The 27,186-nt window shown below is 34.5% G+C and overlaps 1 protein-coding gene across 4 annotated transcripts in view; it reads right to left on the bottom strand.

The window, feature by feature from the left end:
* MAN1A2 (mannosidase alpha class 1A member 2) overlaps positions 1-27,186 on the bottom strand; it is a 196,087-nt gene that overhangs the window by 80,056 nt on the left and 88,845 nt on the right. For all 4 annotated transcript variants that reach the window (XM_044749479.2, XM_014848270.3, XM_070487132.1 and 1 more), the window contains exons 6-7: positions 21,004-21,098; positions 2,282-2,405 (exon numbers count right to left, since the gene is read on the bottom strand). In XM_044749479.2, coding sequence (XP_044605414.1) covers positions 2,282-2,405; positions 21,004-21,098 — 219 coding nt within the window. The remainder of the gene's footprint in view (positions 1-2,281; positions 2,406-21,003; positions 21,099-27,186) is intronic.

The following is a 27,186-nucleotide window of genomic DNA, read 5'->3' as shown; positions in this document are numbered from 1 at the left end:
GAATTTATCACCTTTTTAATCACTTTACATTTTTCCTTGTTTTCACTATGATGATCTCTTGCTTTTATTCTATGTCAGTAATTCAGTTTTCAACTATGTACAGTCAGTTCTTTGTTCTTTCTCATTTATTTATTTGTTATAGAAAGATATTATTTAAGGTCTCAATTTGTTTCTTTAGCTCCACAATCTTTTTGTATCATTTTATTGTTTGGAGTTCTTATTTTGCTGAATTCAATTTCTATTAAGTATGAATTACTCATGGTGACTTTTTAAAATTTGAAACCAGGTTCTCTGTCATTCTTTTACATGCTATTTACCACCTTGCTTTTGTTTCTTGCAATAGGTTTGCATAACTTCCATGCTTTCTCTCTTCATCTTGCTCACATTTAACATGGTCAGCTATGACCTGAACTTTGATTTGACACTATATAGCTGAATTGTCCTTGAATTCCTCCCTACTGTGTGTGTGTGGGGGGGTGTCCCTCCCCTCCTGGATACAATCTGAGATCTGGAGTACCAGTGCCTTAGCTGATTTCCTGAAGTCCATGCGTTCAAGGAGGATGGACGGTGAGAACCCCCTGGAGCTGTGGGCAGTTGTATACTGGACATCCTAGGCACTGGTCTCCCTTGTAAGATTAATAGAGAATACCACGAATTTGTTAACTCACTTTCTCTGCCCACTAAGGATTCAGGATAGGGTGGGAAAATGACTTGATTACCATGCCAGAAATCATCTTCTTTTTTTTGGCTGTCACATGTTTATGACATGAGGTTGCTGCCTTTCCTTCCTTCACTGCTGTTGATGAATTTATGCTGGTCTTTACTATTTTTGTTGTTATTGTTCATTTAGTCAGGAAAGGGAAAATTCTCTGATCTGGCTCCACTTTGCCATCTTTACCTGAAAATCCTTCTCAAGTGATGAAATGAAAGGAATACATAGTCTACTCACATCCCAATTTAAGACATATAACACTACAAACGCCTTTGATGCTCTGTTTAACCACTGCCCCTCATATATCACTGCCATTGTCCTAGATGCAGTCAGAGTCCTGAATTTTATGTTGGTCATTATCTTGACTTTACTAAAATCACTTCTGAATGCCTAAACAATATATTGTTCAGCTCTGTTTGTTTTGAACTTTAAAAATGTTGTATTATGTCCTCTTAATTGATGAATATAACCACAATGCATTCAGTTTCACTGCCGTATTGATTTTATTATATAAATTGTCAATGCAAACAATGTTTCTATGTATATGATATAAATATATATAACAAAGAGTGGAAATGTTAGGTTATAGGGTATATGTGTTTTCAACTTGACTAAATTTCTGTCTTTTAAATATAAGCTTTCAATACTGCTGGAATTAACTGTTATAATCTACAACGCTACCCTTGCCATAACATTTCCACACATATATGAGGGTCTGTTTAAGGGCTGTTTCTTCCATTCGTCAGTCTATTTGTCTCTGTACACCAACACTACACTGTCAGTGTTGATAAGTGGGTAATGCAAACCCACCCAAATGTTTTTCCTCAGGAATATCTTGAAAGTTTCTCTTCTATATAAATTCTATAAGTGTCTAGTCAAGTTCCACTACAACAAAAAAGCCCATGGGGATTTGACTGGCATTGAATTGATGCTGCAGATCAATTTGGACATGACTAAATTGTTATGATATTGTTTACCTATACATGAACATCATACTTCTCTCCATTATTTACGTTTTGAATTTTGCTTATCTTTTGTTGATTTGTAGAAAACTTACACTTTTGTTCCCACCACAGAAGGTACATTTTTGTAAAACGATAGTTTCTTGTCTTCTGTAGCTGGTACAGAGAAATGCTACTGATTTTTAATATCTATCGACCTTTTATTCAAAAAATATATTAAGCTCTTATTTTTAATAATTTAATTGTAGACTGTCAATATTTTAGGTAGTCATGCAATCTGTGAATAATTACTGTTTTCCTTCTTCCTTTCCAATTCTCAAATGTTTTGTTCATTTTGTTTTTCTTGTCTTACCATGCTGAGAAGGAACTTCAGCACAAGGCTAAATAAAGTTGGCAAAGGAATTTTTCAAAAACCTGCTAGCGGTTACAACTTCTCAACAGTAAATATTTTAAATATGTTCTCAGTGGGACATTTCTTTAGATAATTTAAACAGAAAAAAGAAGCCCAGAGTCCTGATAAACATACTTCTAGAAAGGCAAACATCTTCTAAGCATTAATCAAGTATTTGGGTAAATCTTGCAAAGAAAAGAAGGCAAAAAAACTAACCTTTTTGTAGTAAACTGGATCCCCTGTCAAGTAGCTGAGGTGAACAAACTCCATATGTAGCGTACCAAATTCAGCAAGAATGCTGCTGCCTGCAGATGCCCAGCCCCAGTTTCGCCCTACTCCACTGAACGAAAGTAAGGTAAAAGGAGACAGGATTGGGAAAAGAGCAAAACATTTTTTAAATGAATACATAACTTTCAACTACATCTCTTAGAAATTATTTCTAACACAATAGCTTGCTTACATGTAAAATTTTATTATTTTAAAGTTCTTTTGAATAGATAATACATCTACATGTTTTAAAAATCAAAATAATATAGAAAAGTATATTTCACCCCATTCTCACATATAATCTCTCTCATTATCTTCTAATGTATTGGGACAGAATTTTTGATGCATATATAAGCAATCCAAATATATATTATTTTCTTCCTTTCTTAAACAAAACATAGCAAAGTATACTTACTGCTTCATAGTTTACATTTTACTCTTAAGATAGACCTCAGTGGTCTTTCCATATCAGTTCATAAACAATTTTCTCATTTTGTTTACAGCTGCATAGAATTCTATGACATTAATAATTTTCAATTGGAATGCCCCACCCCAGAGGCCCATGAAAATGTGTGAGGGCATTTTGAGTTCTCTCAAATTGCATTTATTGTGCTGGCACCAAAGATGTAACAGGACAGGATCACACTATGAAGAATTGTCTTGCCCCTAATGCTGACAGTGCCTGTGTGAAAACTGCTGCATTATACAAACAGCTATAATTTACTTAATAAATCCTTGATTGGCAAGGGGGCCGGCCCCATGGCTGAGTGGTTAAGTTTGCACGCTCCGCTTCGGCAGCCCAGGGTTGCACTGTTTCAGATGCTGGGGGGTGGACATGGCACCACTCATCAGGCCATGCTGAGGCAGTGTTCCACACAGCACAACCAGAGGGACCTACAACTAGAACGTACCACTATGTACTAGGGGACTTTGTGTAGAAGAAGAAAAAAAAAACAACAAAGATTGGCAACAGATGTTAGCTCAGGCGCCAATCTTTAAAAATTTTAAAAAGAAAAAAATCCTCAATTGGTGGTCCTTGGCATATTTCTAATATTTTGCTATTATGAAAACTTTTACAATGAAGAATCTTGTGTACATTTCATTTGTGCAGTATATCTCTAGGATATCTTTCTCCCTTTTTTTTTTAGCCTTATAATTTTTTATTGGAAGCCAGACTATATAAATGAAAAAGCATAGTAACTTTGGATGTTATCTTCTGTCCATGAAGGTTAAGGTTCTTCTGAAACACAGGTTGAGCACAAGCAGATTACCTTGGCTTTAAGCTTTGTTAAGGGTAGTCTGTTTCAGTTTCACCTCTACTTCTAGGGAGTGGCCCTCCAGCATCTCAGCTGAAAACCTGGGGCATCTACCAAGGGCCCTCCAACTTGGCAGCTCTAAACACTGACCTCTGTCTCTCCAGTACCACACAGCTGTTAAATTTCTCCTTTGCCCTTTAGCCTCCAAATGCTGTTTTCTGCTTTCTTTGAGCTTTGCCCCATGCATGTGCAGTTATAGAATGAGCCAACAACTTGCAGGAATTTGTACATAAATTTTTGGGCTCTACCTCTGCAATTCCTTCCATTTTGAGATTCTGTCCCTCATGTCTCAGCCCTTTTGGTAGCTCCAAGTCCTGAGCATAGTCTCCTCTGCCCCAAATGACCACCACATTAGGCTTGGCCTCTATTGCCCTACACCATGATTTAGAACAGGCCCTCAGGGAAGAACTCAATGTTTACATGGAGATGACCTTCTCTTAGGATCATAGTGCTCAAGTCCTATGTCAGTTAAGTTGTTCTCCAATGCCTTCACACCATTTTGTCTAGCTCTCATGATTGTTTTTGGTGGGAGGTTTAGTCTAATATAAGCTATTCCATGGTTGGAACTGGACGACTAGATTAATTACTCAAGTAGCAGAGTTCATGGGTTATTCTTTCTGGCCAAAGGTCCCAAATGAAAGTTTCACTCATAGTGCATTTAAACACTTTTCAAAATACTACATTCCAAACAATGTTGTTCACTTTTTATTTTACACACAGCCTCACAGGAACAATCTAAAATGTTAAATTTGATATCTACGTATATTCTAACAACTCAGAAAAATAAGAAAAACCCTAAAAACAGGATATAACACTGCTGAGGACAGAAAAGTTCCAACTATAAAAAGGTAGAGCTGTCAAAAACCAACCAGATCATAATTTCACACAAATACTATGATTTTTCAACTGATCAAAATAAAAGGTATAGATATTAAACTTTGCATATTTTTATGTAATCTATGAGTATTTTTATATATATTCAGAGAAACTGAACAAAAAATTTGCAATGAACACCAAAAGATAAAAACAAGCAAACAAGCAAAAAACATGATTTCTCTCTTGGCTAACCACAAGCAACTGGATTTTAGAAATGTTTGATAAACTTTTGGTGATTTGTATGATAAATCAACCTAAGTGTCCCATATTGTATTAAAATTTTTTGATAATGAGTTACCTATATTCCATTTGCATTTTGCTTAAAATATTGCAATTATTAAAAACAAAGCATGCAGGGCCAGCCTCAGTGGCCTAGTGGTCAAGTTCAGTGCACTGCACTCTGCTTCAGCAGTCTGGGGTTGAGTTCTTGGGTGCAGACCTACACCACTCATCTGTCAGGGGCCATGCTGTGGTGGTGGCTCACATACAAAAAGAGGAAAATTAGCAACAGATGTTAGCTCAGGAAGAATCTTCCTCAGCAAAAAGAGGAAGATTGGCAATGGATGTTAGCTCAGGGTGAGTCTTCCTCAGCTAAAAAACAACAACAACAAAAAAGCACACAAACAGATTGATGTTGAAATTTATCCCAATAAAAGCAAGGAAACAAATAAATTAAACAATGAACACTCAAAAAATGAATAATTTTAAGTTGAAATATCTTGATTTGTATGAAGAATCTTGTGATGGAGCTCCTATTTTTAATTAGATATAATTTATATTGTATACTTTACAGAATGAAATTGAAAAGACCTATGATTTTTGATTCATCTAAATTAGAAGAAATACTAAAAATAAAATAAAAATAGAAGTTTTATTTTTCAATGTAAAAATATGTAGAAGGTACTCTGAATGAAAGCAATAGAAGGCAATTTGTGAAAATATCTGGTCTGAAATATTTACACATTTTAATATGCAAAAATTTAAAATTGAGAATATCCTGCTTTCAAGCATAATTTATTCTGAGCAACTGCAGAGAAAACATTTGTTCAAACAAAAGCATACCAAAAGAGTCAACTGAAGGTGTCGATAATTGCAAATTCGGATAAAAGTACCAGGATGTATGTCTTTGTTTAGAAATGGTTTTATTTTTAGAAAACAGCTTTTGAATGGAACTATTTTACAGATCATCCAATAAAATGAAGCCAATTTGACAGTCATTAAATACTTTAAAAATCAAATAATTTTAATTATTTTAGCTCCTCCATTCATTCTTGAATTGCACACTTATGAATAATACATTATATGGTTACCCACATTATATGATATCATAACCTGGCTTTTTTAGTTTAGCATAATGTAAATATTTTCTCTGTGACAGCATGTTATTTAATATAATGTACTACTAAAATTTGCTTAACCAATCATCTTACTCTTGGACATTCAATGTGTACTTAACGTTTCTCTTTTTACAAAATATGCTATGATAAACATCATTTCCTACATAAGTCTCATTTAGTTCATGCCTCTAATTATTTCCTTAGGGTAAATTGCCAGAGATAGAATTGCTGGGTCAAAAGGAGCACGTTTTAAAAGCTTTTAATAGATAATGATAAACTCTTCTTCAAGGATGCTGTATACAAGTAAAGCTACAATGTAAGAATGGTCATCCTCCCGCGTCCTTATCTAAACAGACGTTAAGTTTTTTAAAAAAAGTTAAAACCTTCACTATTTGGCAGAATATGAATGCAACAGGTTTATTTCATTTGGATTTTAACGTGAAATCTCATTCTGTTACATTTTACTTAACTGGGAGAGGGATGTAATACAGTCATACGATCTAAAGTTCAAAAGCACAAACGAGCACAAGTCAAGGTCTCCCTCTGCGCCCTCTTCCCACCAGTCCAGCCCCAAACCAGTCTGCATTCTCAGTTTCTCTTCTCTCTTTTCGGAAAATTTTATGCCTATAAAAGCAGAATTTGAATTGTTTATTACATGAGGATTTAACATCATTTTATATGTTGATTGGTCATTTCTATTTCTGTATTTTTACGAACATTTTTAATAAATATTTTTTTCAAATTTAAGATTGTCTTTCAGTTATCGGTTAATAGAATGTTTTGTTGTTGCTTTTGGGTTTTTTTTTTTTTTTTAATTACACAGCCCCTCAGCCAAGCCTTGGATCTATCTGGTTTATTTTTCTTTTTAAGTAAACAACATTGAGGTACAGTGTAACACAAAAATGCATCCATTAAGGCACGCAGTTTAAAGGGCTTTGACAAATGAATACAATGGTATAAGAACCAAGCCAATTCTTCCGAAACGTGTCCCCATGCCCTTTTGCAGTCAAGTCATACTTTTCCTCCACCCAGTCTGCTTTCTCCTACTATTGATTAGTTTTGCATGTTCTAGAATTTCATATGAAAATAACCACACAGTATACATTCTGTGTTTGACTCTCTCATGCTGTCTCACTAATTCGATTCTTATTGTAAGTGGTGTTCACTGTATGAATACAACTATTTAGTTGTGCACCTGATGATAAACATTTGAGCTGTTTACACTTTGGGGCTGTTATGAATAAGGTTGGTATAAACAACCTTCATATGGACAAATGCTTTCACTTCTCTTGGGCATATAAATACCTTAGGAGTATGATTTCTGGATCATATCATAATTCTATTTTAAGTTTATAAAAAACAGCCAAACTATTTTCCAAAGTGGCTTTACCACTTTGTGACATCCCACCAATCTAAGTCTACTATCAAGCTTTTTTGATAATTTTTCCTATAGCTATAGATATTTTGATATCTATTTTTCTCCAGTTCTTTAGTCCTCATTTCCTGCTTCATTTGGATCGAGTACTTTTTAGTACAGGCATACTTCGTTTAGCTTGTACTTTCCTTATTGCACTTTGTAGATACTGCATTTTTTATAAGACCCTCTACCAGCAAAAAGATTATAACTTGCTGAAGGCTCAGGCGATGGTAAGCATTTTTTAGCAGTACAGTATTTTTTAATTAAGGTAAGTATGCTGCTTTTTTAGACATAACGCTATTGCACACTTAGACTACAGTATAGTATAAATATAACTTCTATATGCACTGGGAAGCCAAAAAATTCATGTGACGCTTTATTACAAAATTTGCTTTGCTGCAATGGTCTGGAACTGAACCCACAATATCTCCCAACTATGTCCGTATTCCATTTCTCCACTGGCTTATTTTTGTCTGTGTGACCCCTTTAGGGATTACAATACGCTCCATTAACTTATCACAATATACCTTCAAATATCATACCACTTCACATGTAATGTAAGAACATCACAACAGCATACTTTCATATCCCCATACCATCCTTTGTGCTACTCTGCTCACACACTTTTCTTCTACACATATTACAGACCTCAGGATGCAAAGTTATTATTTTCTTTTAAGTAATACTCTAAGACCGAAACAAAAAAGTAAGCATTTTATTCTCACATAATTACCCTTTCCACTGTTCTTCATTTCTTTATGCAGGTCTGCCTTTCCATTTAGTGTCATAAAAATTTCCCTTAACACTTCTGATAATAGAGGCCTGCTGGCAATAAATCTGATACACGCTCAACACAAGGTTGACATAAGGGAAGCCATATTGTAGAAAAGAAACTGTGTTGTAACTTTGAATGACCTCTGATTACCTAACCCAGACATGCTCTGCAGCTTTTATGGCCGTTTCCAGCTGCTACAAGTTGGTAACTTTGTTCCTTTGAGTTCCCTAAGAATGTGATGACCCCCAGGCAGGGAGTCTATGCTGATAGCCATCATCAATGACAACTGAAAGATCGGGGTATAGGGCTTTGCTGCCCCCGTCTCTGATGCATATCCAGTAAAACAAAAGACTATCAGGAAAGAAGACCTGATGTCTGCCCCCACCTGGAGATCAGATGCCTCCCCCAACCTGGAGACCAGCCCCTTATATAACTGGCCTGTAGTCTTTGGTCTGTAAGATGGTTCTTTCTGACATTAGTCAGCCATCTTCCCCCTTGCTAACAAGGTGTAATAAAAAGTCCTTTCTCTCCTACCACGTTGCCTCTTGACTATGGGCATGTCTTGCGGCACGGAGATGACCCCCTACTCCCTGCTTTGGGCAGTAACGAATTCTCTAAGCTTTTACTTGTCTAAAAAAGTCTTATTTTCACCTTTAGTTTTAAAGAATATTTTTAGTGGTTTTAGAATTCTATGCTGACTTTTTTCTTTCACCACTTTCCAGATGCATTCCATTGTCTTCTGGCTTGCACGGCTTCAGACAAGAAGCAAGCAGTATTTCTATCCTTGTTCCCTGTGTATGTCTTTCATCCTCTGGATATTTTTAAGTTTTTTTTCCTTTTCCATTGATTTTCATTATGTCTCTTTATGTTTATCTTGTTAAGGTTTCATCAGGTGTCTGGGATCTGTGAGTTTGTAGTTGTTCATCAAATTAGGGAAATTTCTAGCCATTACTTCTTCAAATAGTTTTTCTGCCACTCCTCCTGCCCCCCACCCTCAACTACTACATTACATGCATGTCCATTATATGTTAAACATCTGATATTGTCCCACAGGTCACTTGGCTGTGTTCCTCCCCACCACCTCAGCCTTTTATTTTTCTTTCTATGCTTCAGCTTGGGTGGTTTCTGTTGATAGGTCTTCAAGCCCACTGATCTTTTCTGATGCAGTGTAAAATCTCCCATAAAGTGTGTCAAGTGAATTTTTTATTTCATATATTTCTCAGCTCTAGACATTCCATTAGGTCTTTTCTTTCTAAAATCTCTCATCTTATTATGTTCACATTTTCCTTTAAATCTTTGAGCATATTTAAAATAGCTATTTTGAAGTCCTTTACTAACGTCTCTATCATCCCTGTTATTGCTGTGGATGTTTCTATTGACAGTTTTTCTCCTGATTATAGATTATATTCTCTTGCTTCTTTGCACAACTAATTTTTATTAGACTCTGTACAGTATGAAAATATGTTGTTGAGTATCTGAATTTTATTTTCTTTCTCAAAAAATTTTCAATTTTCTTTTGACTGACAGTTAAACAGCCTGTGGATGGCTTGGTTCTTTCAGGGACTGTTTTCAGGCTCTGCCAGGGCAGGTCCACAGCTCCCTTACTCTATGGCTAGTTTAGCTCTTCATTAACGTAGGATGCTTTTGTAGGGCAATCCAATATCCCAAGTGCTCAAAAAGAGGTTCTGCTTTTCAACTGGCCCATTTACTCAACTCTTTCATTATTCTTAGAGTTTTTTAATCAATCATCTTTTTTATTGAAGGAAAGCAATCATATGATCTGTAATTAATTACAATTTTGTCTCCAATCATCTTTACCTTATTCATTTTTCCTATTTGGTTACACATGTTAGAGCCTCCAGAAAAATGTTAAACACTGTCTTACTCTTGGTTTTAATGAGACATCCCTAACAATTCATTAAATCTTTTGTTGAAGAAAGACTGTACAAATTCCAGGCTTTGTATCATGTTAGGAAAGCCTCCTGACTCCTAGATTACATAAATAAAATCATTCTCCATGTATTCCCTTTACTATTTTACATTAAGAGTATCAATAAAAATTGAAAAGGTTAAGCATTTTTGAAGTGAACTTAAGAAATGTTCATAATCTATGTAAAAAAGCCTTATACCTCTACTGACTGACATAAAATAAGACTTAAATCAAGAAAGGACATAACTTATTATGGGGAAAGAAGATTTAATGTAAAGATACTTCCAAAATAAAGTTCTAAAGCTAATGCAAATCCAACTAAAATATAAAAGATCAAAAAAACAAACTAGACATAGTAATCCTAAATTTCACACGAAGAAAACAAACACGTGAGAACAGCTAAGAAAATGCTGAAATACAGGATACTAAAGGGACTAACACTATCAGACCATAAAGCAATTATAGTATAATAATTAAATCAATAAACTAGAGTTAGAATAAATGCATTAATGCAATATAAGATAGTCTATAAAATAGATTAACAAAACTAAGAAAGTACTTTTTATACTTTATTATATTTTATCATAAAATTACTACTTCAGTGGGCAAAGAGGAATTATTTCATAAGTAACATCAGAGCAATAATCTAAACATTTCAGAAAACTAAAGCTCAATTTTTATCTTCTTTCTTATACCATAATAAATTCCAGACGGATCAAAGATATAAAAGAAAAAATTAAACCATTATTGTACAGAAAAAGATGGAAATTTTTGAAGAAAAAAATTCTCATAAATAATAGCAAAAAACATTTGCAATATATATGACAAAGTACTAATTTAGTTAATATACAAACAGATCTTAAGAACTGATGTCTAAAATATCCAATAGAAAACAGGAAAGGATATAAAAAGGATGTGCACTGAATAAAACATATTCAAAAATCAATGAAATAAAAATTAAAATATGATTTCATTTTTTATCTATTGATAAAAATAAACAGTATCTGCAAATTTTGGATAAGGGCATTCTCACACACTTATTATGGAAATGTCAACTGGTATATCCTCTTTGTGTCTATCAATAGTTCACATAACTCTTTGATCCAGCGTTTCTACCAAAGATAGACCAACCCGTTTACATGTACACACACATATGCACACACATGATTCCCAACATATGCAGACTAACTCTAGCATTTTTTAATAGCAAAAAACTGGAAAGAACCTAACAGTTCATTAATAGGAAACTCACTTTAAATAAATTTTAGTGTTTTTGTAAGCATAATATTATGAAGTTCTTAAAAAGAATGAAGTAAATACATATAAAGTGCTGATATGGAATAAGTCTCAAGACCTATTGTTAAATGAAAACCACAAGTAAATAATACATACATACAAGGGCATGTGCGCATATATAATACATAACATGTCTGGAAGGATACCTAAGAAACTTTTAATAGTGGTTTCCTGGAGGGACTAGGGGTTTGGAATCGAAGCTTACTTTATAGAGAATATATGCTATTTCAATACATGTACATTCACCCAATACATGCATTTCTTTTTCCAATTAAAACATCTAGTTAGATAAAAAGAGAAGAGAAAATGTTGGTGGGGGGAAACAGAGAGAGGGAAGGGAAGGGAGAGAGGGAAGGAGAAGGCAGAGAGGGAGAGGGAGGGAGGAATCTATTTTACTGCTGCTTGTGTAGTCTGAGAAGGAAGGGAAGAGACAGTAAGAAAGTGAATTCTGGTTCCTACTTAGAAGTGGGTAGCCAGCATGACAGAGTACGTTTATTTAATGCAAAAATAGGGTCACATTCTTGTATATGTTGCTTTTTCACTTAATACATCACAAATATAATCTTTCCTCAAAAATTCACTTCTGGAACATCATTCCAAATGGCTATGTCACATTCCACTGTATGGACATGCCCCTCCTTTGTATTTAATGCAGTTTCATTCTATTTTCATTAATATAAACATCACTGCCGTGAACAACCTTACAGTTAAATCTCTGTGCATACTTTCACTTACTTCCTTAATATAAATTTCCAGAAGTAAAATTACAAGATCATAGCGCAGGCGTATTTCAAGGTTTCTGAAACCTACTGCCAATCTACCTTCCGAGTTCCTCAAATTTCCACTTCCAAGAACATACACGGTTTTCATTTCTTCACTCTGCCAATCCTAGATAACATCATTCCCTTTTTGTCAATTTTCTAGGCAAAAAAAAATTGGAATCTTATATTTTAAATCTAAATTTTTTTGATTACTTAAGTGACTAAAGATTTTTCGTGTTTATCTTTCAACTCTATTTCTTTTCTGAATTACCTATTCATGTAATTAGCAGCTTTTTAAATAATTGGTGGGTGTTTTTCTTATAGTGTAAAAAAGCTACTTATATATTAAGAATGATGCTCATATGCTACCAATACCATTACTGCCACTAACATTTTTCCTAGTTTATTTCCCCTAAATTTTGTGTTACTTTATAGTATCCTTAAGTTCAACATGATTGAAAAATTCAAGAGAAGGATATGTTTAAAATTTAAATATTTCCTGAAGTAAAACTTTGTCAAATGCCTGCTTTCTCTGCCTCTTAGATTGGGTTCTCCAAATTTTAAGGCATAAAATCTTTTTAAAGGTCCTAATTTTTACCCACTTATTCCTTCTTGAACAACGAGAGATCAATCCAAGCTAAGTATTTACCCCAAATCACAGTAGACCATTTCCTCTTAGAACCCTTCACTGAACAACGGATGATAACAGAATAACCCTCTGTGGTCAAGATGTAGAAATTCAGTGCTATAGTAGTTTGAGGATTACGTGGAGGATGCTGAAGCTGTTGGCTGGGAAATTTAATCTGTGTGGTTCCTTCTCTCTTTTTAATGAAGCCTTCCATGTATGGTTTTCTGCTGGCTCAGCTTCTACTCTGCATACTCAGCTTAGCTTCATTCCTTGTGCTTTTGCCAACCATGTCAGAATCATAACACTGCTTATCAGACTTCTGCCTGGGATAACTGTTATTTGCACACGATGCATGCAGTTATCATGTTAAGTGCTAAGCATACAGTGGTCAACAAAACAGGCACGGTTCTGTTGGATGGATGTACACAGCAAAAGGACTGAATCTAGTACAGGGGTAAAGTATCATTGCTTTTCTATGTTGTTGCCTTCAAGAGAGCAAAGGATTCCAAGAAAAATGTTGTTTGTCTCCCAAGTTATCCCTACAAATGAGGGGGTAGTAATGATGTCTAGGGCCTTCTTTACTTATGCCCCATAGACGTCTTGCTACTTTTTCAGAGAGAAGAATTTCAAATACACTTTCCAGATCTTCCTTCAGTCTCCTGATAATGAAATTTATCTCAGTAACTCCAAAGCGAGCTTTCTAGTTAAAGGTTGAGCCCCTTACAGAAATGGCACTGTTGCCCTTTTGTAAGTCTCCATACTTAAAGGATTGGCTGAGGCATCTGGAGGTTCATATATACTGGTCCCCCATATTTCATCACCAGCCCTTCCTCTAAAAGTCCAAGTTTCTCCCCTGTACTTTCTCATCTCTGCATCCCTTTTTGGGTAAACTATTTCTTCCACTCAAAATGCCCTATCCCACCTGTATCACCTACTAACATCTTACTCCTTTACAAAAGCAAACTAAACTGCTCCATGAAAACTCCCTGATCTTCTTAAATAAAAGTAAATTTCCTTTTCTCCAACAATCTCCTATCAGGTTGCTTGCATGATGATGTCATCTGCATTATAACATAATATTTAGGTACCTGTCATGTGTCATTCCACTGAATATCACAACCACGTAGCCCTGGCTGGTTCTTTGAAAGTGAGAACTGTGTCATTTCATTCAAAATGTCTACAGTATCTTGCTTAGGGGTATGCAGAAAAAAATTGAACACCATCATTTACTGAGTGTCTGATATTAGTATAAAAAGATACATAGCAGATAATATGGAGAGTAAACGATACAAGGATATAATTAATGTATTATATCAGATGGACAGAGCCCTAGCAAAGTACATCTTACTAAAATTTACTTTAAGTGAATAGAAAACAAATTGCCTAATGTAATTTATTTAAGTGATAAAAGATATTAAATCAGCAGTATAAAAACTTTCTCAAAATAAGAATCCAGACCCAAGTCACTTTACCAGAAGTTTCTATCAAGCATCTGTGGAAAAAAGAAAATTCTTATACAAACTCTTCAAGAGAATAGAAAAAGAAGGATCAATACCTACCATATTTTATAAGAGAAGCAAACCTTGATATCAAAACTGAACAAGATTAAGAGAAAAAGTACAGACCAATCTCATACATAAAAAAATAAGATGCAAAGATCCTAAACAAAATATTAGCAAACAAAATCCAGTAATATATAAAAACGGATAGAACATCTTGATCAAATTGGGTTTATTCCTTGAATATAATAATGGTTTCTCATTGGAAAACAAATCAGTATAAATGGCTGCAATAAAATGATTTAGGAACAAAATTCTTAAAACTTTAATCACTACAGAAAAATAGCTTTAAGAAGTTCCACAATACAAGATTATTTTAAAAATCTTAAAATATTAGAAATAAATAGAACTGCCTTAAACTGATAACAGTTACCTACAAAAAAATCAACAGCTAACATCATTCTTAATGGTGAAAATCTCACTTTCTACTGAGAATTCCTTGATCACTATTTCTATTCAATAATGTACTCTAAGGTCCTGGCCAATACAGTAAAAGGGGGAGTGGAGAGATACTGTCCTTATTCACACATGACATGACTGTATATAAAGGAAATGTTAAAAAACCTCAAATTATTGATATGAACAAGAGAATTCAAAATAAGAAGATTGTTGAATTCGAAATAACTTTACAAAAGCAGTCATATTCTATGTTCCAGCAGTAAAGAGAGAATGAAAATTTTAAAATAATACCATTTATCATAGCATTTTTAAAAAGTCAAGAATCTAAGAATAAATCTATCAAAATTTTTCTAATTTCTACTCCAAATTATGACCCTGAAATCTCCTAATGACTGAACTAGTCTCCCCTGCAGAAAAACAAACTATAAACTCTGGACAAAACGCAAAACGACAGTGACCTGAAGTCACTGAATAATGAACAAAAGCAGGCAGATTCTGAGGATGGTAGAGACCTAAGAAAATAGGCAACCATGCGGTAAGTTACCCATTTTCTTATAGCTTTTAGGCCAAAGAAAGTCCAAAACAGGCAGAACAGCTGAAATCTGATAGAAACTAGCAGACTTTCTTTGTTGAAGAATCAGAAGCCAGTGTTCGAAGCAATAACAGCTGCTGAAGAAAGAGGGAGCAGGAATCCTGGAGAGGAGACGCCCCCAATTCTGCATATGAACTCAGCAAAGCTAAAGTAGCATGCGCGAGGAGCAGCAAAAAAAGGAACCATGCTGAGGCCCATCTTATTAGTCAAACTGCTGAAAACCAAAAATAAAGACAAAATCTTCAAAGCATGCAGAGAAAAAAGATATTATTAAAACAACAATTCAAATTCCTATTTATCAGAAACAATGGAAACTAGATCAGAGCCAAACAACATCTTTTAAAGTATAGAAAGAAAAAACCCATCAAACAAAAATTTTACATACACTGAAAATATCCTTTAAGAATGAACGCAAAGACTTTTCCAAACAAAGAACAGTAAGAATTCACCCCTACAGATTAGAACTACAAGAAATGCTAAATAAAGTTCTTAAAGCTGAAGTGAAGTGATACTAGAGTAAAACTCAGATCTTCCAAGAGAAATGAAGAGCACTGGATATAGTAAACACCTGAATAAATATTAGACTACTATCCCTCTCAATTTCATTGAAATAAATCTATTTAAACAAACATTTTAACAATGTATTTTGAGATTTATAGTATATTAGATGTAATTCACTTGACAACTATAGCACATAAAGGATGGGAGGAAGGGTGTAAATGGACAGGTATGGTTGAAATGTTTCTATACTTTACATAAAGTAGTACAGTATTAACTCTGTTAACTGAAAATTTAATTATGTATACTGTGATCCCTATAGCAATCACTAAAAGAAAGCTAAGAAATAAATAAAAACACTAATAGATAAACTAAAACAGAATTCTAAAACATATTTGTTAATTCAAGAGAAGTTAGGAAAAGAGAAATGAAGAAAAAACAGAGAACTTAAATCAAATTGCATCAATAATTAAATTAAATGTTAATGGATTAAACATTCCAACTAAAAGGCAGATATTGTCAGACTGAAAAACAAAAGCAAGATCCAACTATATGCTGTCTCCAAAAGAAGGACTATAATTATTACAATTCAGTGAGGTTGAAAATAAATGAGTAAAAAAAGATATACTATGAAAACAGTAAGCATAAGAAGGGTGGAGTAGCTACATTAACATCTGATAAAACAAACTTCAAGACAAAACTATTACCAGAAATGAAGAGAGACACATCATAATGATAAAAGGATGAAATCAGAAAGACATATCATACATGTGTAAGTACCTAAGAATAAAGCTTCAAAATACATGAAGGAAAAACCTTACAGAAATAGAGAAGTAGACAATTCCACAATCATAGTTGGAATGGTTTAATATCTCATCTCAGTAACTCATAAAACAAGCATACCATTAGTTAATTCAATTAATTAATTTATTGATTAACTTAAATAATAAAAAATCAGGAAAGACAGACAACATCAACTACCTTAACCTTACTGATATTGTAGAACACTACACCCAGCAACTGCAGAATATACAATCAAGCATAGTCGCACTGCCTAATGATGTTTCGGTCTATGACAGACGACATATACAATGGTGGTCCCATAAGATTAGTACCATATAGCATAGGTGTGTAGTAGGCTATACCATCTAGGTTTGTGTAACTACACTCCATGATGTTCACACAACAACAAAATCACATACGACGTATTTCTCAAAACATATCCCTGTCATTAAGCAATGCATGACTACATATTTATCAACAAAGACTATATACTGAGCCATAAATAAGTTGCAATAAATTTAAAAGGACTGAAATCATAGAGCATTTTCTCTGATCACAATTAAATTAGAAATCAAAACAATAACATACCTAAGAAATCTAAAATTTGACAAATTGAACAACACAATTATAAACAACTGAATGTGCCAAAGAAGACATCCCAAGGGAAATTAGAAAATATTTTTTGATAATGAAAAAACAACATATTAAAATTTCTAGGATGCAGGCAAAGTAGTCCTTAGAGGGAAATTTATAGCTTTAAAATTCTTACAGGAAAAAGTGCTTATTAGGGGATAAAAAAGAGAAAGGTCTAAAATCAAAGGCCTATGATTCCAGTGTAAAAAAGCCTAAAAACACAAAATCAAACTCCAATGAGGAAAAGGAAGGAAATACTAAAATTACAGCAGAAATTGATGAAACAGAAAACACAAAAGATAGAACTAATGCTAACTTAATGTATGTAAAAACAAAAGTTAACTCTTTAAAAAGATTAACCAAAGTGAAAAAAGCCTAACCATACTGATAAAAAGAGAGAACACAAATTACCAAAATGAGGAATGAAAGAGAGGTTATCACTACAAAGCCTAGAAACAGGAAAGGCATAAGAAAGTAATACGTAGAACTGCACACCAAAAAATTTGATAACTTACGTGAAACAGAGAAATCCCTGAAAAATACAATTAATTAAAACTGACAAAAAATGTAAACAAAACCTGAATAGCCATTATATATATATTAGAAAAGTTGCATTTATCAAAACCTTACCACAAAGAAAATTTCCAGCCCTGATAATTGTATAGGTGAATCCATCAAACACTTAAGGAAGAAGTAACACTAGTGTTACACAAATGTTTTCAGAAAATAAAGGAAGAAAGACTATTTCCCACTTCATTTTATGAGGCCAGATAACTCTAACACCAAATACAGCTAAATACAAAGAGGATAATACATTATGGCCAGGGAATATCCCAGGAATTCAAAGTTGGTTTAACATTTGAAAATCTAATAAGTAATTTAGCATTTAACAGAATAAAGGTGAAAAATCATATGATCATCTCCCTATATGAAGAAAAAGAAGTATCTGGCCATACTCAACACCCATTCATGATAAAAACTCTCAGTGATACAGGAATAGAAGAAACTTCCTCAATCTGATAAAGGCAACTGATGAAAAATCTACATCATATTGGATGAATTTTTTTAAAAACGCAATATTATAAAAACATTTTATGGAAATCTAAAAGACTATATGATATAAGTGGAGACAATATTTTTAACCTAGACTATAAACCCAAAAGTTATAAAAGACACATTTTAATAGATAAAAATCTAAAACTTAAGAATGAAAAATTATTATAAATAAAGACAACAGACAAGTAGTACAACAGGGAAAAAAGAATTAATTTAAAATCTACAAAGCACTTTTGCAAAGACAAGTCGATCAACACTTAGGAAGAGATAAGTCACAAAAAAAGCAAATCTGAGTGTCCAATAAATTTATGAAAAGGATGCTCAAATTTATTAGGCTGAAAATAACAATGAATAATACTTTATAGCCATCTGTTGTCTGTCAAAAAGTAAACAGAACTTAGACCTGCAGGCATTTAAACACTCTCATACGTTGCAGGTGAAAACATGATGAACTACAGTTTTTTTGGAAAACATTTTGGGAGTAACTATTAAATTTAAAGATACACATAGTCTTTGATCCAGCAATCCCACACTTTAGAATGTGTCCCACAAAAATGAAAAAGACATGTCTTGTGATCCAGCAATCACATTCTTGAGGATCACTTTCAGAGAAAAATCCCCACTCCACAAGCACATATATAACAGGGTACAATTGTAACAATGTTTATGGTAGCAAAATAATGGAAACAAACAAATACCACTGATAGGGAACGGACTGGATAAATTACGGTATAACCTATGGATAGGTTACCTAACCTATGTATGATAATATACTCTAGGTTCCAATAAGTTGTCATCCCAAAGACTGACTTAAAGCTTTCTCAGATGACCTGGAATATGAGATAGTCTATGAGATAGTGCTGAGTGACAGAAATTAGTAGAAAAGCTGACAACCAAACAAACCACAAAACATTTTAAAAGTTGCATCAGTGTACACGTTTGTGTTCCTGCACACCGCATCATATTGCAGAAGATAAATATGCCAGATTGTGCACATGGGTTGACCTTCAGGCATCAAGAGAGGACGAAGGCATGTGTGTGGGATATGTGTACACCTCAACCAAAACAAAGGAAAAAATGCCCTTTGGTAAATAATTATTTATAATCTACAAACTCAAGTAAAATATGCATTTGTATGTATACAAAGAAACTAAGTGAAAATTAAACTTATAAAATGTTCAAGATATGATCCTTGAAAATCTTTCTTTCATCTCAATCTAAGTTTGAAGTTTTGCAATTTAAGCTCGATTTTTCAGTTCTCTTCTTCTACACAGAAAAAAAGAAAAAAAAAAAAGTCCTGCAGTCTTTCTTCATCTCAGAATTAAATTTTAAATTAATTTAATTTCCTATTATCTATGAGAGTTATATGACTCTGCAGTGGTACTGAAGGAAACACCAGAAAATATGTCATGAAACTAAGGAAAGAGAACAGGTATGTACACACCACCGTTTGGCCATATCCTTTTGGGGAGGTTGCTCTGGAACTCCAGGCAGCTTCTTCCTCACAAGGAGGTAATTTACATTATACATAGTGCATGAAATCAGAGAATAGTAAAGTTAGACTTCATGTTCAGTATTAAATGCTGATTTCTCAGTGTAAATCTAAACTCCATAAAGTCCTCTATTAGAAAAAAATAACTAAAATAGATCAGTTTTTTCAAATAAAGTTGTCACAGAACCACGTCTACAGAAAATAAATACTCCTAAATTTATTCTAAAGGGTCTGGGGGAAAGAAACCTAAAAGTCAAATTTTCACATAATTTCCAAGCTTCAACATTAAAATGAATAATAAATTTCATTTGGAGAAAAAATGAGCAGCAAAAATTTCAGTCAGCATAAATTATTTAAATACAAGTTAAAATATGTTGACATTATTCAAATTTTATTGCATATCTTTGCATGACTTACAAAGTTGTCTAAATAAAACATCTCATCTATTTCTAAGTCAAACCAGTGCTTTCTATTAGAACAAAACAGATTGCAAAGAATGTTTTAAGAGCTCACTTTGAACTTCAATAGTGTAAATACTATAATAAGGATCCTACAGTCAACATCACAAATTACGTCTTCCCTTATCACTATAAGGCATCCAGCAACAGGAAGCCCTGATTTTAAGGCATACTGCATTCCATTTTGACTTAGAAGATCAACAGGTAGGGTACAAAAAGCAAGAGAGGGAAAGCACTTTGAAAACATTACAGCACTAAATGGAAATGAATAAGCAAATAAAAAAAACATATATAACCATACAAGAGAGGAAGAGAAATCTAAACTTAGAGATACAAGCAGCAGAAACTAGAATACAGTTAAGGCAGGTGAACTGTTTCAAAGTAAAGAACATATTTTTAAAAATTAGAAAACATTTTAAAGAAATATCCTTCTGCACATATGCAGAGAAAAACAATTTACGTCTTAAAAAGTATGGTGGAGGCAGATCGTTAGAAATTTCTATAACTAAAAAGGTCAAAAACTCAGTTAATCTCTAATTTTTTTATTTATTTATTTTTTTTGGTGAGGAAGATTGGCCCTGAGCTAACATCTGTTGCCTATCTTCCTCCTTTTTTATTTTATTTTTTTTCTCCCCAAAGCCCCAGTACATAATTGTATATGCTAGTTGTAGGGCCTTCTAGTTCTTCTATGTGGGATGCCACCACAGCATGGCTTGATGAGCGGTGTGTAGGTCTGTGCCCGCGATGCAAACCAGCAAATCCCAGGCCACTGAAGCAATGCGCATGAACGTAACCACTACATCACTAGGCCAGCCTTCAATCTAATTCTTTAAAAACAAGATAACTACATAAAAATAGAATTTACCTTTTCAGATTCACCATTGCCCAGGGAATCCCAGTAGGTGTGTTAAAGGCAGGAAGGAGTTTCTCAGCCAACTGGACTGCTTTAATCTTGAATATCTGAGATAAAAAGCATGAATATTCATAAATTATAGCCATCAATAAGTATTTGCTAACGTCTTAAAGGACGCTACTTCAATATACTGATACACAGAAGTAAAGGGGTAAAAAAGGCATCTCCTTGGTACCTGGAACACACAGCAATCAGAGAAAATGTTTGTAAACTGGATATTGAGGAAAGCTACCCAAGATGGAATGGCTTGAAACTACAATTAATTGAAAGGGAAGGTCTTAGTTTTGATGTTGATACTATCTGCATTTCCAGCTGGCAAAAAAATCTAAGAGAAAACATTAAGCTGTGGAATTTTCATCCACAGTATAAAAGCTTAGTAGAAATATTAAAAAAGAAAAAGAGAGCGAGAGAGAGACACAACCCAATCAGGATAAATGCCCTTGAATTACTATAAGCATGTTTATGTCTCAACATTTTCCATCAAGATTTAACCACATTATTTTTTTTTTTTTTAAAGACTGGCACCTGAGCTAACATCTGTCACCAATTTTTCTCTTTTTGCTTGAGGAAGAGTGGCCCTGAGCTAACATCTGTGCCAATCTTCCTCTACTTTGTATGTGGGACGCTGCCACAGCATGGCTTGACAAGCGGTGTGTGGGTCCCTGCCCAGGATCCAAACCCACAAACCCCAGGCTGCCAAAACAAAGCATGCAAACATCACTATGCCACCAGGCCAGCCCCCACACATATGATTTTTAAGTAGCTGGCTTTTTACTCTATCTTTTCCTGCTACTAACATAATAACACAAGTATCTTTTCCAATTTTCACAAAGTTGTCTAACTTCCTGTGTCCATTTCCTCTCCTACCACTCACTCATTCTAATTCTTCTGTCCCCGTTATTCCCCTGAAACAGCTCCTGCTAAGTATTAGCCACACATATGAGCAAAGAGCATTTTCAGTCATTATTCACCAGCTCCTCCTTAAAATACTTGTCTCCCTTGTGTTCAATAACCCTACAATTCCCCTCCCTCCTTCACTGACTCCTCCTCCTCATATCTGACCTTTAATGTTGTGTTTCTCGAGGCTTGATTCTAGGTCCCCTCTCTTCCTATCCTAAAGTGTCTCCCTGATCAATTTCACATGTGCTTGTTTCAATTATCAGCTACACAGCAAGTGACTCCCAAATTTACATCACCAGTCAAGACTTCTCCAGTGGGTACCAGATCCATTACATGTGTCTACCACCTATTTCCACTTGAACATATAGCAAAATCCCCTCACGCTCCAAATACTTAAAATGAACTGAAAACTTTCCTCTCTCAAACTACTATTTTTCAAATGTTCACTATCTAATCACTGTTCAACCATCAGTCAACTACCAAAACCCAGAAATCTGGAGACAGGTTTCTCCTCCTTTTGCCTCATTTCCCCCTCTAAAATATCACCCAATCCTTTTGAATTTGCCTCCCAAATCCTTTGAAACCATTTATATCTCTCATCTCTACAACCCATTTTAGTTCCAGCTGCCATTATTTCTTGCCCAAAATATCACAATGGCTAACTGGATGAATGGAACACACACAACTGCCCCCACCCCCACCCCCAGCTATAACTTAGAACTCTTGGTCTATAACTTTCTTTTGTCACTGGATATATCAAGTATATTTTTCCTGGTTAAAATATATCAAATTTACATTCATAGTTGCAAAGTACTCTATCGTAACAGATGTAACAATTCAGGTATTTCCAAACATTGGCTACTACAAACACTAGTGCAACTAAATATCCTTCTAAGTATACTGTATGCATTCAAGTAGTTACTTTTAGATAATAGATTCCCAGAAGTGGGTTAACAGGATCAGAGTATTTTAAGTTTTAAATGTTTACCAGACACTGCCAAATTATGTCGTATCATTTGTATTCCCTCCAACAGCTATCACACATTTGTTAAAATTCAAACTATACATTTAATTACATACTATACATTTAAAGTGGGTGTATTTTACTGTATGTAAATTAACCTCAATAGAGTTGTTGAAAACAAATAAAGGGAAATAAAACATTGTGGTCTAAATACATAGCTTAATACATGCAGAATTTGGGGGCTCCTCCTCTGTGGCTCCCTTTTATCCTGGATTTCAAAGCTAAATTTCTAATTTCTGTGGTAGCTCCAAACTCTGTCTTCCGACTTGTCAAACCAGTAACTGTAATTGCAATTATGACACACGAATTGGTATTACTATTGTGACTTTAAACATGTATGAATGTATACAAATGTATAGATGAACTCACACATTTAAGAGGAAAATGTTGGAGAGTATATTTAAAAATGTTATCTGGGTCAGCAAAGCTTACTGGAAAGTTTTGCCCAATTACCAGCACATCTATAGAAAACGAACAGATGGAATTTTCAGTGAAAATGGCAGCAATTTCTGGAGCAAAGTCAGGCTTTTCAAAAATAAAATGAGAATTAGTGCAATAAGGACAATAATGGCTAATATTTAAATGAGGAAAATCAACACTCTAACATTTCTCTGTTTTTTTTAGAACTTTACTTAAAAGACTTTAGGTCAAAAAAAGATATTCTAGGGGGCCGGCCCAGTGGCGCAGTGGTTAAGTGCACACGTTCCGCTTCTCGGCAGCCCAGGGTTCACCGGTTTGGATCCTGAGTGAAGACATGGCACTGCTTGGCACGCCACGCTGTGGTAGGCGTGCCACATATAGAGGAAGACGGGCATGGATGTTAGCTCAGGGCCAGTCTTCCTCAGCAAAAAGAGGAGAATTGGCAGCAGATAGCTCAGAGCTAATCTTCCTCAAAAAAAAAAAAAAAAGATATCCTATTTGTCTTAGAAAATATCTCTGAACTTATTCAGAAACGATCCTACCTATATAGGCAATAGAGAATATTTGTTTTGGTAAAGAAAGATTTTATTGTTGTTTCTTTTATTTTGATTTTATTATCTGTGAAATGTATTAAACTCCACACAACCATTTCTCTTTTTCATCTGAGAGATTTCAGAAGCAGTTATCCACATAAATTATATTATCATCTGACTCAGGCAGGGATGCCACTTTGATAAACGTTAAAAAATGAGAAGAGACAATCCTGTAAAAGAAATGCCATATATTTGAAACTGGCATCAAATAAACATAATAAATCATCAAGATTTTTTAACTTGTGAATATTTAACATAAATAGCCTTGTCCTAAGAAAATAAAATAATAAAGCTTCACATTTATGACATTAATAAATCAACAAGAGAGAGGAACACTTTGTTAGGATGGCATATAACCCTCATTTGGTTCCCAATATAAGAAAACAGAATGCATGTCAAATGTTCATTATTCTAGTTACATACTACCTTAATATAAGAAAGGCATAAGCCACGTTACAAATTATAGTTAGTTTTCTGGCTTATGTAAGACGTAGGAAGTTATTGTCTATCTAGTATTAGAATAAAGTCATATTCAAATTATTTTTCTATGTTTTATTTATTTTGAGCAGATCGCAGAGATTTGTTGTTGGTTTCCCAGAATAAATATGGACCAGAGCTTTCAATGTAAAATGATCAAGTAGAAAAGCAAAATGGCCAGTAAAATCCTATTATATAAGAAAACCAGAAAAGTAAAACACGTTCTATTTACTTTTTAGTAGAATAGACTGTATTCCAAGAAATTAATTTATGATTTCTATTGTTAAATAAAAGATTCCCCATCCATTAGAAACATAGAATATTTACCACGTAAGAAAAAGTCAAAGGAGAAAGAAAAGTAAAGTAGTATCTATTGACTCAGGTATTATGTTAGGTGCTCTCCCATAATTTAATCCTCACAACAACTCTCAAATGAGCTCTTGCACATTTTCAGAGATGAAGAAAGTTAAGTTATAGAAGGTAAATAATTTGCCAGATATCCTTACGAAAGGGAGGCAGAATAGGGAGTCACACCTCTAACTCTAAGGTACACATGCGTCCCTCCACTCCAAAATGTTTCTTCTTGAGGTCTGAGGCATAAAAATGGCAAAAATGAAAATACTGGTAACATCACATATTTTTTCAGCATTTCTTGTGTTTTCCTACAGCGAGAGCAAAACCAAAATTTCAACATTTTGTTTCAACCTTCAGACAGGGAGGCTAACATGAAACAGCCAAGACTGATGCTTCTCCTTCATAAGCTGCTCATAATTAATTCTGAATCATATGCCTTTTGATATGAAAATTAATCCAGTATGTCAACTATACCCAAAAAACTTAGTACTTCCTCTACATAGTCCTCTACATAGATAAGAATGAAAGTAAGGGGAAGAAAATGCTCTCATATCTCAAGGCCCTGTTATAATGTCTAACCTGGAAAAGAAATTCTGAAATTGAAGGCATCAAAATAGCTCCATTTTCTTCCTCCTTTCATTGTTTAATATTTCACTCCAGAAGCTCCTGAAGTTAGGGGTCTGTGCCAAGAAGTTATGCCTAGGGTGGGCAGCAAGGTCCTGGAGACAAGTTAGAAGCAACATGCAGAAAGTGAAGCCAGCCAAACAAAGGGGAGAGACGTCTGAGGGGTTCACGTGAGGCAGATGCACTAAACACGGCAGCAGCCTAGCAAGGCCACGAAACCGGTTTCCTACAGCAGGATTAAACAAACAGCTAAACACGTTAGGAATAAGAGGAGATGGGTTTCTCAATATCAGAAAAAAGAAAGAGAAATATGAAAAGGCAGAGAGCTAGAATTAAAGCCATTTACTGGTGTCAATTCATGGCTTCCAATACATACAGATCAAAACAGAAAAAGAGTACGGACATAAAGGGCAGGAAACATGGAGTAACAAGCAACAGCAGTCCATGGCTGGGGGAGGAGCGAGGGTGTAGAGACAGACTTTCCCCGAGGCCAGACAGGGACTGACTAAAGCGGAGGGTAGAGCAAGATTATTAAGAGAAACTTGCCTGCAAACCAAGCCCACTCTAATTACAAGGTAATGTTAGAGGAATTGAAGCTGGTGGTACATTGCAATTAACCTTAGCAATAAAAAACCCAAACCTCGTTCAACTTCAAACTAAACTGACTCAACTCCCAGTGTTAACAGCACAGGCATGCTATGCAGGCATACATATTAGTCTTTACTGTCCCATCCAAATACACATTTGTCATTCAATGAAAAATTATGAAATATCTAAGAAAGCAGGAAAAAAAATCCACTCTCTAGAGACAAAGCAAGTGACAAACCAGACTCAGTGAGGTTGAAACAGACAGAATTTAAAACGACTATGATTACTATGTTAAAAAACCTAGTGGTTCTGGAACAAACTAGAGGCAGTGCACCCTTCAACATCGGTCTTAGCAGCATATTTTCAAGTACCATGTCTGACTGGGCAAGAGAAACAACAGAAAAAATAAACAATTGGGACTACATCAAACTAAAAAGCTTCTGCACAGCAAAGGAAACCATCAACAAAATGAAAAGACAACCTAACAATCGGCAGAAGATATTTGCAAACCATATACCTGATAAAGGGTTAATATCCAAAATATATAAGGAACTCATACATCTCAACAACAAAAAAACTAACAACACAATTTAAAAAATGGGCAAAAGATCTGAACATTTTTCCAAAGCAGATAAACAGATGGCCAACAGGCACATGAAAAGATGTTCAACATCACTGATTATTAAGGAAATGCAAATCAAAACTACAATGAGATATCACCACACACCCATCAGAATGGCTATAATTAACAAGATAAAAAATAAAAAGTGTTGGAGAGGATGTGGAGAAAAGGGAACCCTCATACACTGCTGGTGGGAATGCAAACTGGTGCAGCCATTAGGGAAAACAGTATGGAAAGTCCTCAAAAATTTAAGAATAGAAATACCATACAATCCAGCCATTCCCCTGGTGGGTATTTATGCAAAGAACACGAAAACATGAATGCATAAAGATACATGCACCCCTCTGTTCATTGCAGCATTATTCACAATATCCAAGACTTGGAAGCAACCTAGGTGCCCATCAAGGGAAGAATGGATAAAGAAGATGTGGTATATATACACAATGGAATACTACTCAGCCATGAAAAAAACCAATGAAATCTGGCCATTTGTGACAACATGGATGGATCTTGAGGATATTGTGCTAAGTGAA

The sequence above is a fragment of the Equus asinus genome, chromosome 16, assembly GCF_041296235.1.
Source record: "Equus asinus isolate D_3611 breed Donkey chromosome 16, EquAss-T2T_v2, whole genome shotgun sequence".
NCBI lineage: Eukaryota > Metazoa > Chordata > Mammalia > Perissodactyla > Equidae > Equus > Equus asinus.
This window is presented reverse-complemented; position numbering and strand designations above follow the sequence as displayed.